This window comes from Budorcas taxicolor, chromosome 19 (genome assembly GCF_023091745.1).
Source record: "Budorcas taxicolor isolate Tak-1 chromosome 19, Takin1.1, whole genome shotgun sequence".
Taxonomy (NCBI): Eukaryota; Metazoa; Chordata; class Mammalia; order Artiodactyla; family Bovidae; genus Budorcas; species Budorcas taxicolor.
Genome location: NC_068928.1, coordinates 40,649,217 through 40,662,250, shown reverse-complemented (window position 1 = coordinate 40,662,250; position 13,034 = coordinate 40,649,217). Strand labels below are relative to the sequence as shown.

General features: G+C 38.0%; 1 protein-coding gene across 1 annotated transcript; it reads left to right on the top strand.

Moving 5' to 3' along the window:
• Positions 1 to 4,998: 4,998 nt before the first annotated feature.
• KRT25 (keratin 25) lies at positions 4,999 to 12,321 on the top strand. Its single transcript, XM_052657380.1, has 8 exons — positions 4,999 to 5,427; positions 5,728 to 5,810; positions 6,349 to 6,505; positions 8,723 to 8,884; positions 8,970 to 9,095; positions 10,542 to 10,759; positions 11,258 to 11,325; positions 12,212 to 12,321. Exons 1-8 carry the CDS (start codon positions 4,999 to 5,001, stop codon positions 12,319 to 12,321), a joined length of 1,353 nt encoding a protein of 450 aa, XP_052513340.1.
• The last annotated feature ends 713 nt before the right edge of the window (positions 12,322 to 13,034 follow it).

The following is a 13,034-nucleotide window of genomic DNA, read 5'->3' as shown; positions in this document are numbered from 1 at the left end:
TGAAATTAAAAGACGCTTACTCCTTGGAAGAGAAGTTATGACCAACCTAGATAGCATATTCAAAAGCAGAGACATTACTTTGCCAACAAAGGTCCGTCTAGTCAAGCCTATGGTTTTTCCTGTGGTCATGTATCGATGTGAGAGTTGGACTGTGAAGAAGGCTGAGCGCCAAAGAATTGATGCTTTTGAACTGTGGTGTTGGCGAAGACTCTTGAGAGTCCCTTGGACTGCAAGGAGATCCAACCAGTCCATTCTGAAGGAGATCAGCCCTGGGTGTTCTTTGGAAGGAATGATGCTGAAGCTGAAACTCCAGTACTTTGGCCACCTCATGTGAAGAGTTGACTCATTGGAAAAGACTCTGATGCTGGGAGGGATTGGGGGCAGGACAAGGGGACGACAGAGGATGAGAGGGCTGGATGGCATCACCGACTGGATGGACGTGAGTTTGAGTAAACTCTGGGAGTTGGTGATGGACAGGGAGGCCTGGCGTGCTGTGATTCATGGGGTTGCAAAGAGTTGGACACGACTGAGTGACTGAACTGAACTGAACTGAACAATAACAAAATAACATGAGTTTACACAGATAGAAGTTTGTTTCTCTCATACATAAAAATTCAAAAGTAGGCTAATCAGGGCTGTGGATGGTAGTGTTGTGCCTCAGGACATCCTCCGGGACCCACATTCCTTTTAGCTTTCTACTCTGCCATACCCAGGATATGGTGCCAGCTCATAGTCCAAGATGACCCTCCAACCCTCGTACCCAGCCATCACACCCTGAGCCAGGGTGGAGGAAACAGAGAAGACAGGACAAAAGATATGTGTCTGCTTTCTCTTAGATAAAGTTTTCTAGAACTTGCTACATATACTGCTTACATCGTATCAGCTACTTAATTACATTTCCACAGCTGGCTGCAAAGAAAACTAGAGATAGTAGTCTTTCTTGTGGTGAGCTATTGCCCAGCTAAAATTGAGGGTTTCATCCACATTTGGCACCCATCCATGCGCTAAAGTGTATTATGCAAGGTGAACAAAACAAGTTACAGAACAACACATTTAACATAGAAGACTCACAGATAGCGTGTGTATTTTTACATGCTGTGTATGTGTGCAAATGAATAGAAATCCATTTGGAAGGGTGAAAACATCTGGATGAGTAAACTGCAGTTTCCTGAGAAAGCAGGGAAGACAAAAGAGAGGGGAATATGAGGAAGGACTTTAACATTTTATTCTATAGATATTGCGATGTTTGTTTCTATCAAAAATATTTTCCTGTTGTTTTATGGCAGAAACTAACACAACATTGAAAAGCAATTATCCTCCAATTTTTTTAAAAAATCATATTTTCATGCAGAGAGTAGAATGGTGTTGCCAGGGACTGGGGAATGGAGGAAAAAGGGTACATAATTTTAGTTAAAAGATGAATAAATTCTGAGGATCTAATGTGTAGCATAATGACTAATTATACTACACTGAATACTTGAAATTTGCTCAGAGAGCAGATATTACATGTTCTCACCAAAAAGAAAAAAAAGGTAACCATTCAGTTCAGTTCAGTTCAGTCGCTCAGTTGTGTCCGACTCTTTGCAACCCCATGAATCACAGCACGCCAGGCCTCCCTGTCCATCACCAACTCCCGGAGTTCACTCAAACTCAGGTCCATCGAGTCGGTGATGCCATCCAGCCATCTCATCCTCTGTCGTCCCCTTTTCCTCCTGCCCTCAATCCCTCCCAGCATCAGAGTCTTTTCCAATGAGTCAACTCTTCACATGAGGTGGCCAAAATACTGGAGTTTCAGCTTCAGCATCATTCCTTCCAAAGAACACCCAGGGCTGATCTCCTTCAGAATGGACTGGTTGGATCTCCCTGCAGTCCCAGGGACCCTCAAGAGTCTTCTCCAGCACCTCAGTTCAAAAGCATCAATTCTTCAGTGCTCAGCTTTCTTCACAGTCCAACTCTCACATCCATACATGACCACTGGAAAAACCATAGCCTTGACTAGACAGAACTTTGTTGGCAAAGTAATGTCTCTGCTTTTGAATACGCTATCTAGGTGGGTCATAACTTCTCTCCAAGGAGTGAGCGTCTTTTAATTTCATGGCTGCAGTCACCATCTGCAGTGATTTTGGAGCCCAAGGTAACCATATGAGGTGATAAATGCATTTACTAACTTGACTGTGAGAATAATTTCTCACAGTTGTATTACAATTCTATAATACTGTATTACAAGGTATGCATTATGATTTTGTCAGTTGGTCCTCAATGAAACTGGGAACACTAATAAATAATAGCTGGGGGATGGGAATTTCCTGGAGATCCAATGGCTATGACTCCGTGTGTCCATGATCAAAGGTCCAGGTTCAATTCCTGGTCAGGGAACTAAGATCCTGCATACTGCACAGCCAAAAAAAATGAAATAAAATTTTTAAACTGGGGCAGGGAGAGAATAGACTGTAGTAAAGTTGATCAAACCCACTACACACATATCAATTGCATTTCTTAGTAGAATTTGTCCAGAAAGTACGATTTCTAAAAGATATCTTTAGCAATATTAGATAAGTATCTGGAAATAGTTCTTTTAAAAGGATGCAAAAGCATATTATGAAGAAATCTGTACCTTTTCACTGAAGAACATTAAGGAAGACCTAAATAAATGGAAAGAATATTCAACTTTTTGGATAGACATACACAATATCACAGAGATGTCAATTTTCTTCAAATAGCTTTATGGATTTCAAGCAAATCTTGGGCTATTATTGTATTTGAGAATCAGGCTTTAAATTTTACATGAAAGAGCAATACAGAAGGAATATTTGACTTGATGGCAAATAAGAACAAAGAACAAAGGAATACTTGCCTTACCAGATACCAAGTTATATTATGGAGCAATGGTAACCAAAACGGTATGTTTCTGCACCAGACCAAAAAATAGTAACAGCTGAAACCCCACCTAAATGAAGATTTATTGAGGACTTTGATTTCCTGACTTATTGAGGCATTGGACAGTTTCTTTATGACAATGTGGCATGGCATTGCAGGGAGAGGGTGACACTGTTCTGTACACAGTGCTGAAATCATTATCCATATTGGAAAAATGAAATTTGATTATATACCACAGAATATACAAAAATTATTCCAAACTACCAAAGCCTTAAATGTGAAAGGCAAAATGTTTCGAGTATATTACCGGAAGACAATTTTATGACCTCATAGAGTTAATCACCTCCTGAAGTTAGATAAAATAATCACAATCCAAAAATGAAGAGTGATGTGTGCATGTGTGTGCTTAGTCACTCGGTCATTCAACTCTTAATTCAACCTATTTAAAAATAAGATGATAATGAGTTAATATCCAGAATATAAAACAAACTCCTACAACTTAACCAAAAAAAAATCCAACATAATATTTTAAGTGGGCAAGGACTTAAGTAGACATTTCTCCAGAGAAGATATGTAAATGTCCAACAAGGACATGAAAAGCTGCCCAACATCACTAATCATTAGGGAAATGCAAGTCAAAATTATAACAAGGTACCACCTGATATGGTTACTATAAAAAAAAGGAAATAACAAATGTTTGTGATGATGTGGAGAAATTAAAATCCTTGTGCACTATGTATGGGAATATAAAATAGTGCAGCCACTATGGAAAATAGTACAGTATTTCTTCAAAAAATTAAAAATAAAATTTCCATATAATCTAGTAATTCTACTGTGGGGTATGTTCCCATGAAAAGGGTACACAAAGACTGGAACAGATATTTATACATCCATGTTCATAGTTTCATTATACATTAAAATAACTAAAAAGTGGATGCAACCCAAGTGGCCACTGACTGATGAATGGATAAACAAAACACATGCAATGGAACATTATTCAGGCTTAGAAAGAGGAAAATCTGATACATGCTGCCACGTGGATGAACTCTGAAGAAATTTTGCTAAGTGAAACAAGCCAGTCACAAAAGGACAAATAATGTATGATTCTACTTATCACAAGTGTCAGAACAATGACTGGCACATAGTAGGTTCTAAATGAATGAAGGAATTAACCCATATTTTCACAACAGCCTCACATAATAAATATTCATGGAAATTTTGTCCATAAGCCAATTTCCAGATTTTTCCCCCCAAATTGCCATATATTTAGACTTTTCAATAAATATGTGGGAATCCACATCCAGAAAGTAGCTTACTGATGACTTTCACCTAAGCGAAACCACCACGAAGTAGAAACAGGTGAAATATTTCTTTCCAGGTTTCTGCTTCAAATTTTGCAAGGTCAGGAAATAAGTTAATGTCCTTCCAAACTCCCACAACCCATAACAGCAATTAGGGGTGTGTTCCTAATTACCAAAATGGATGTGAGAAGACAACTATACCCAGACATAAGTACATGTCAACAAAACACCCCGCATGTCAGCCAAAATGGAAATTAACTTCCCACCAGAAACAGTAGCAAGAGTCGAGGAGAAAAGTCTGTGGTTGAAGATCCAAGCTGGGGAAATAATGATTGCTGTCCTGTCCTCTATTTCTGTGGAAAGAACTGTAAAAACAGAAGCAGTAAAAGTCTCAGAAACATCAAAATCTACCTTGGCCTAACAGCCCAAAACCATGACGCCAGATTTTTACTCGGTGATGGACTGGTGAGTTTTTATCTTCTAAGGAGGGAAGTGAGGAATGACTCACTCGCAATTTAAAAATGTAATAAGGAACCTGAAATTGCTCCACCCAGACCCATTTCTCAGATAACCACCAACCTGGGGGCAACTGCCCTCCTACAGAAATGAGCCGGGCAAAGTTAGATACTAATTAGGAAAATTCATCCAATTAAGCTAACTTGCTGAGGCTGGCAAGCAGTGTTTGACTCTATGTAGGCAGAATTTCATCCAAACACACTTGAGCATTGTCTATAAAAAGGACAACAGACGAGCTGGGACGGGCAGTCACTCTATTCCGGCTTTCATAAGCACATCTCTGCAACACGCTTGTCCTGATACCATGTCTCTTCGACTTCCCAGTGGATCCAGGAGGGCCAGTCCCCGTCCCACCACGGGCTCACTCAGGCTCTCCGGTGCAGGAGCCAGCTTCGGAGCTGGAAATGCTTGCAGCATGCCTGGAATTGGAAGCAGTTTCTCATGTGCCTTTGGGAGCAGCTCATCAGGAGGAAACGCCTTGGGGGGCAATCCCTGTGCTGGCTTTACTATGAATGAGGGGGGCCTCCTTTCTGGCAATGAGAAGGTGACCATGCAGAATCTCAATGACCGCCTCGCATCCTACCTGGAGAATGTCCGTGCCCTGGAGGAGGCCAACGCTGACCTGGAGCAGAAGATCAAGGGCTGGTACGAGAAATTTGGGCCCGGTTCTTGCCGTGGTCTTGATCATGACTATAGTAGATATTTCCCGATAATCGAGGATCTTAAAAACCAGGTAAGAAACTACACTTTGCCATCCTTTTTATGTACTTTTATTTCCAAATGTTCTTTTTCTTTCTTCACTGAATACTAAAAACATTTCTCATTCCTACTTGTGACTTCTTAAAGGGAATTTCAATTTAGCGTTGGAAATAAGCACTAAGTAGATTCAATAGTTATGATGAAAATGTCACTATCTAGTAACTATATTAACTTGGATTATTTCCATTTCTTAATCTTAAACACATACACGCTTTTTTTGGTTTTTATCAGTTATGATAAATTGCCTCTAAAAAGTCAAACTCCCTGCTTCCAGATCATTGCTTCCACCACCAGCAATGCCAATGCTGTTCTGCAGATCGATAATGCCAGGCTGACTGCTGATGATTTCAGACTCAAGTAAGTAGCCTCACAGAGTGAAAAAAAAAAATTCACAAGGTCAATGATAAGCATTTCATTAAATTTATTTTTTGATCCCTCATTAAATATTACCAACTCTGGTTCCAACAGTGTAAAACACTTGGACTTAAACAGAATGTTATTATTTTTTTACTCTTTGGCTACGAAATATAACGTATGAACTGCTATCAAAGCAGTGTGCAAAACCCTAGTTCTTTTTCTGCCAAGGAAATATCTCAAAATAATTATGATACAATAAATTTTGAAAATGTCTCTTGTGACAAAACGTGTCACTTTATATTTTTTTAACTTTTTATTTTGTATTGGGTTATAGCCAATTAGCAATGCTGTGATAGTTTCAGGTGAATAGCAAAGGGACTCAGCCACACATATACATGTATCCATTCTCCTCCAAACTCCCCTCTCATCTAGGCCAAATGTGTCACTCAAAAATTACAGAATTCTAGCATTTTATCATTGATCAGTGACCACTTCTCCAACCATGAAATAAACTGGAAAATCATTAACCCTCTTTAAGGTATGAAAATGAGCTGGCTCTTCATCAGAGCGTAGAGAGCGATGTCAATGGGCTCCGCAGAGTTCTGGATGAAATCACCCTCTGCAGAACAGACCTGGAGATTCAGTATGAAACCCTGAGTGAAGAGCTGACTTACCTCAAAAAGAACCATAAAGAGGTAAGAGCTGACTGCCCACATATTGCCATCCCTCTGCAGACACTATCCATCTAACAGGAGATAATGGATTTGATTTCTTAAGTAAGAAATTGGCACTAAAGATCCGTGATCAGAAAGACATGAGGCCTGAGTGGTTTGTAGCAGTGGTGAAGTATTAGCCCAGATTCACCTCTGACCTTGCACCAAATTTCCCATGGCAGGGAGGGGGAAAGAATCTTCTTTTCCATACCAATCAGGGTTACAAGAGCAATGTTTCAGATAGGCAATTATGGCGGAGTTAAAATGGCATACTTAGGAGATTACATCTAATTAGATAAAATAAATATATTTTAAGGATATCTTAAGGAAACCAGATCTAGATTTCTATAGAACAGTGGCAGATTTAAAACACTTAAACACTTACTTTGTATACACTTAAGCATATGTCCTTAATGTATAATCTTAATATATATAATAGATATAAACTTAACATATATAAAAATAATGAGGCTGAAACTAAACATATAAAAATGTACACTTCCAAATAAACATACATTTCCAAAGTGGTCACCATTGGAAGTTAGATTTTTAAAAAATCAGACCATACAGCCATAACTCTGGACACATTTGGGGAATGCTCTCAGAACAACTGTTTTCTGAGAGATCTTTATTCTTCGAAATTGAATTTATTTTAAAATAGTCAAAAAAGTTCTAAGAGTCATGCCAAACCTCAAAGCAGGAGATCAAGCTAAAAATGCAATTTAATTAGCCATGAGGCTGTCTTGAAACAATACCTACTTAAAGAACGTTAATATGAACATACAGGTTCAGGAATGTTTATAGCCCATGGTAGCTACGTAATCTTTTTTTTTTTAATCTTTGGCTGCACCACTCAGCGTGTGGTATCTCAGTTCCCCAACCAGAGATTGAACCCGTGCCCCTTGCAGTGGAAGCTCAGAGTCTTAACCACTGGACCACCAGGGAAGTCCCTATAACAAATTTTTGATGAATTGAATACAATTGATTTTTTAAATGATTCACTCACAGACAGACCCACATGCATCTTTTTTTTATCTTTTTCTTTTTCTGCTTGAACTGAGGAAGTTTTCACTAAATCCTCAGAAATGAAAACCCCACCTGGAGAAAGAGAAGGTATACAGATCACCAGGAAAAAAGAAAGCCTCATTATTGTCATTAGGTCCAATTCAGAGCCCAGGACAGGCAGGAGGGTTTCTGCAGTAGAGACCTAAAGCTGATCCCTACTGTTTCAATGTACACAGTCTTAGCAGTGATGTCTGCTATCCATAGCCTTAGAACTGAGTGCATCCCAACAGCCCACACCTTGGATGGGATAATAAGTAGACTTTGGCTGCAAAATTGATTCCAGCTTCTGTGATGATGACAATGATCATAATAACTAGCATTTGTTTAGCATTTATATACCAGATAGTATTACTAGGTCTTATCACTAATAATTCTTTCACATCTTTCAACCACCCAGAGAAGGATTTTTTTTTTCTTACTTTATCTGAAAATCAAGACTAAAAAGTTAAGGATTTTCCCAAGTTCACTTAACCTCTATATGGCAGAACCGGAGTTCATGCAGAGATCTGTCTGACACCCAAGTCCATCATGACACTAGTCCTTGTATAAGCTTAAAAGCTTAACTGACAGCTACGATTCTTTACAAGAGTAGGTTCTCCCTTTATCAACTACAAATAAACAAATATGTTTAAATTGTAAATATAAATATATAACAAATATTTATTTATAATTATTCAGAATTCTTTAGACTCAGCTGTTAGATCATGGTCCTACTGTCTGAGATCAAGAGAACACTTCAAAGCTGGTCTCTTAAGTAAAATGCAGACCAAGGCATCAAGGTGGAGACATTTCAGCCATAAATAAATAGAATAAGAGATAAGAATAACTAATTTTAAATATCTTAGGGACTTTCATTTGAGAAAGGAAGACTCTTTTCTGTGCAGCAGAACTAAATCGATAAATTGGAGTTATAGGAGCAGAAATTAAATTGGCCAGAAGGAAGAGCTTTGGAGCAGTTAAAACTTTACGAGAATAAAACACATTACTTCATGAGACAGGAAATAGGAAATGTAGAGGCAGCGGCACAGCCTGGGAGGTGGACCCGGAAAAACTCTAAAGAGCCCTGCCAAATCTAAGCCTCTAGACTTTCTGGACATCCCTACACAGCTGGGCTGAACGCTCTTCCGCCTCCAGGAAATGCAGGTTCTGCAGTGCGCGGCCGGAGGCAACGTGAACGTGGAGATGAACGCAGCGCCCGGCGTGGACCTCACGGTTCTGCTGAACAACATGCGAGCCGAGTACGAAGCCCTGGCCGAGCAGAACCGCAGGGACGCTGAGGCTTGGTTCAACGAAAAGGTGAGCCTTCACCTGAAAACTTCCCCTCTGCTTTTGAGCACTGTTCACAAAACTGAGATGTGCTCCATGCTTTACCCCTTGATAGAGCGCTTCGCTGCAACAGCAGATCACTGAGGATGTGGGAGCCACCACCTCAGCCAGGAATGAGCTGACAGAGATGAAGCGCAACCTCCAAACACTGGAAATTGAACTTCAGTCTCTCCTAGCCACGGTATGAAAAGGCTGATCTCTTACCATCTCCTAGGTTATCTTTTTTCTTCTTTTTTTAAAACTGATCCATAGTTGATTTACAATGCTGTATTAGTTTGAGGTATAGAGCAAAGTGATCCAGATATATACACAGACTTTAGCTGCAAAACTGATTCCAACATCTATGATGCTATAATGATCATAATAACTAACATTTAATATGTGAATATTACATATATTTTTATATAGATTATTACAAAATATTGAATATAGTTCCCTGTGCTATACAGTAGGACCTTGTTGTTTATCTATTTTATATAAAGTAGTGTATAGCTGTTAAGCCCCAAATCCTAATTTATCTCTTTTCCCCCTTCCCCCTTTGGTAACCATAAATTTGTTTTCTATGTCTGTGAGTCTGTTTGTTTTGTAAATAAGTTCATTTGCATCACTTTTTAGGTTCTACATATAAGTAATATATATTTATCTTTCTCTGACTTCACATATATGATAATCTCTAGTTGTGTCCATGTTGCTGCACATGGCATTATTTCATTCTCTTTTATGGCTGAGTAGTATTCCATTGTGTATATACACACCACATTTTCTTTATCCATTCATCTCTTGATGGGTATTTAGGTTCCTTCCATGTCTTGGCTACTGTAAATAGTATTGCTATGAACATTGGTGTGCACGTATCTTTTCAAGTTAATATTTTCTCTGGATATATGCCCAGGAATGGGATTGCTGGATCATATAGTCACTCTATTTTTAGTTTTTTAAGGAACCTCCATACTTTTTTTCCATAATGGCTATACCAATTTACATTCCGACCAACAGTGTAGGAGGGTTCCTTTTTCTTCACATGTTCTCCAGTTTATTATTTGTAGACTTTTTGAGGATGGCCATTCTGAATGGTACAAGCTGATACTTCATTGTAGTTTTGATTTGCATTTCTCTAATAATTAGTGATGTTGAGCATCTTTTCATATGCCTATTGGCCATCTGTATTTCTTATTTGGAGAAATGTTTACTTGAGTCTTCTGTCCACTTTTTGATTGGGTTTTTTATTTTATATTGAGCTATAGGAGCTGTTTGTGTATTTTGGAAATTAAGCTCCTATGTTCCCATTTTAAATGTGTGCCGGTTGATGTTAAAAGCCTTAACTGTGTTGAGAATATATCCATATATCAAAAAATATATATTTTTATGTAGTTAACTTAGAACATAAGAAAATGATGGTATTTTATGTAACAGCTGAAACAGCATCATCGATATCTTTTGGCTTATTCTACCAAAAAAGAAAAATTTTCTGATTTTTAAGAGTGTCATAGAGTGTCTTCTTAACTATGTGTCAATGTGAAATCTAAAACAATTATAGGGAAAGGTAACAAAAGGAAAAAGTCATCTATTAAAGCAAATGTCTGCATATCTGTATATCCATCCCAGATTCTTTACTGTTTCCTAACAGAAACACTCCCTGGAGTGCTCCTTGACAGAGACGGAGGGCAACTACTGTGCACAGCTGGCCCAGATCCAGGCTCAGATCGGGGCCCTGGAGGAGCAGCTGCACCAGGTCAGGACCGAGACCGAGGGCCAGAAACTGGAGTATGAACAGCTCCTGGACATCAAGGTCCACCTGGAAAAAGAAATCGAGACCTACTGTCTCCTCATTGGTGGAGATGATGGGTAAGTGGAATTCTTTACAGGGAAAATGCAATATATCAAAATCTGCTGAACTTAGATACCTGGAAAGTGAACATAAATTGAAATGACCATATTTATGGTCATAAATGCTAAATATTAAGCGTGATACACTACTGCCAAGATACAAATTAGCCACATCTTACAAAATCAAGGTGCCACAAGCACTGTTATTTAAGGTGAGAAGTTTTTAAAAACCACCTCTTGTTGCTAAAGCAAAGTAGCTTCAACTGTGTGACCCACTGAAACTCTTCTCACCAAACAGCTAAAGAAAACAAGAGTTAAAAAAAAAAAAGAGGGGGACTTCCCTGACAGTCCAGTGTTAAGACACTAAGCTTCCACTTCAGGGGGTGTAGGTTCGATCTCTGGTCAGGATACTATTAATGATAAAACAAAAAAAGAAAACAAAAGAGTGAATCTAGTTAAAGGATTTCTTTCTAAGTCACTCTCCTATGTGACATTTTCAACAATTTGCATCCACAGGGCTTGCAAGTCTGGAGGTTACAAGTCTAAAGACTATGCAGCTGGAAATATGGGAAACCAAATGAAAGGTGATTAGAATGGAATCCTGGCTTTACGTTATTCTACTTCATTTTCAATGCACAGCTTGACTGTTTTCATATTTCCAGGCCTCAGTAAGAACAGATGTAATCAAGGACTGTAGTAGACACCAGTGTGTGCGCTGGATGTCTAACTTTAGTGATGTGTGCTAATTTTAAACAAAGTGTTTTGTCATCACATTTTTAGTTAACCAAGAAATCAAAATTCCCCAAAAATGAGTCTTTGTGCTTCCTGCGTAGTCCTTTCTATAGAAATAGAATATTTATTCTATTCTATATTCTCTATATAGACTATATTCTATATATAATAGAATTTTTTCTGTTATTCCTTTAATTAATATGACATTATTTTTCCACTTTTTTACTGTGGTAAAATACACAGAACATAAAATTAACTATCTTAACCATATTAAGTGTATAGTTCACTGGCATTAAGTACATTCCTATTCTTGTGTAGCCATCATCACTGTCTATCTCTTTTCATCTTGTGAAATTGAAACTCTATTCCTGTTTAAAAAAAAAACAACTCCCCTTTCCTCCTCCTCCCTCCAGTTTCTTCAACCACCATTCTACTTTCTCTTGCTATGAATTTGACTACTCTAGGTACCTCATATAAGTGGAATCATATAATATTTGTCTTTTTGTGATTGATTTATTTTCTGTTAGCATAATATCCTCAAGACTCATCCATGTTGTAGCATGGGTCAAAATTTCCTCTTTTTAAGGTTGAATAATATTACACCATATGGATATGCCATATTTTGTTATCCATTTATCTATTAAGGGACACTTAGGTTGCTTCCACATTTTAGCTATTGTGATTTTATTCATCTTGTTTCAACTCTCTAAAACTTTCCTTTTAAAATTTGAATTTTAGATCCAATCAAAGCCATTGTGGTTAAGAAAGTCCTTGAGGAGGTAGACCAGCGCAGCAAAATACTTACCACCAGGCTCCACTCCCTGGAAGAGAAATCTCAAAGCAATTAATCTGATATACAAGAGATAGCATATGTCCATAACTCTCTGAGAAGAGAAGGCATAATATATCTGTCTGGGAAAATGAGCAAGTCTTTAAAAAAGGTCTGTCCTCTTACCTTCCTGTTGCTGAAATATAATCTCTGTCTGGGCAATCATTAGCATTATCAATAGTATCTTCCCATTTATCTGGAAGAACATCACATATAAATATGATGACTCATTTGATTACCCTACAGGAAATGTTGTCAGTTCTTTTTAGTCAATAAACCTTCTTCCTTTAGCAAGTTATCACTGGTGGTATTGTCTTCTCTTTAAAATGTTCCTGTCTGTGGTACAGATGTGCGAACATCTAACAGCTCTTGATCTGCATGAAAACTTTAAAAAATAATCAAGATTTCTCCCTGGATTTTCATGAGGCTTTCCCAATAACTCAATATGAGACAAACTCAAAAGGAATAAAAATCCTTCCACTGAACCCCCAGCCTGCCGTCCTTTGACATATAGCAAGTCTGTTCCTTTTCACAGTAGTACATTTCAGGTTCATCTAAAAAACAATAACAGTACTTCTCTCAAGTGGTTATTGTAAAGATTAAACAAATAAATTATCATAAAGTATACTTAGGGGTAAGCACCCAATAAATGTTTTAACTCATTTTTTAATACTCAATTTTTATAGGGATTAATTTTCAGATCCCTTTTGAATAAATATTTAAACAATATTT

Bases quoted from the DNA above. Each gene is read 5' to 3' on its own strand.
- KRT25 (XM_052657380.1), top strand. From the start codon at position 4,999: ATGTCTCTTCGACTTCCCAGTGGATCCAGGAGGGCCAGTCCCCGTCCC. The intron at 5,428-5,727 runs GTAAGAAACTAC...CCCTGCTTCCAG, and splicing joins TCGAGGATCTTAAAAACCAG to ATCATTGCTTCCACCACCAG. The intron at 8,885-8,969 runs GTGAGCCTTCAC...ACCCCTTGATAG, and splicing joins AGGCTTGGTTCAACGAAAAG to AGCGCTTCGCTGCAACAGCA.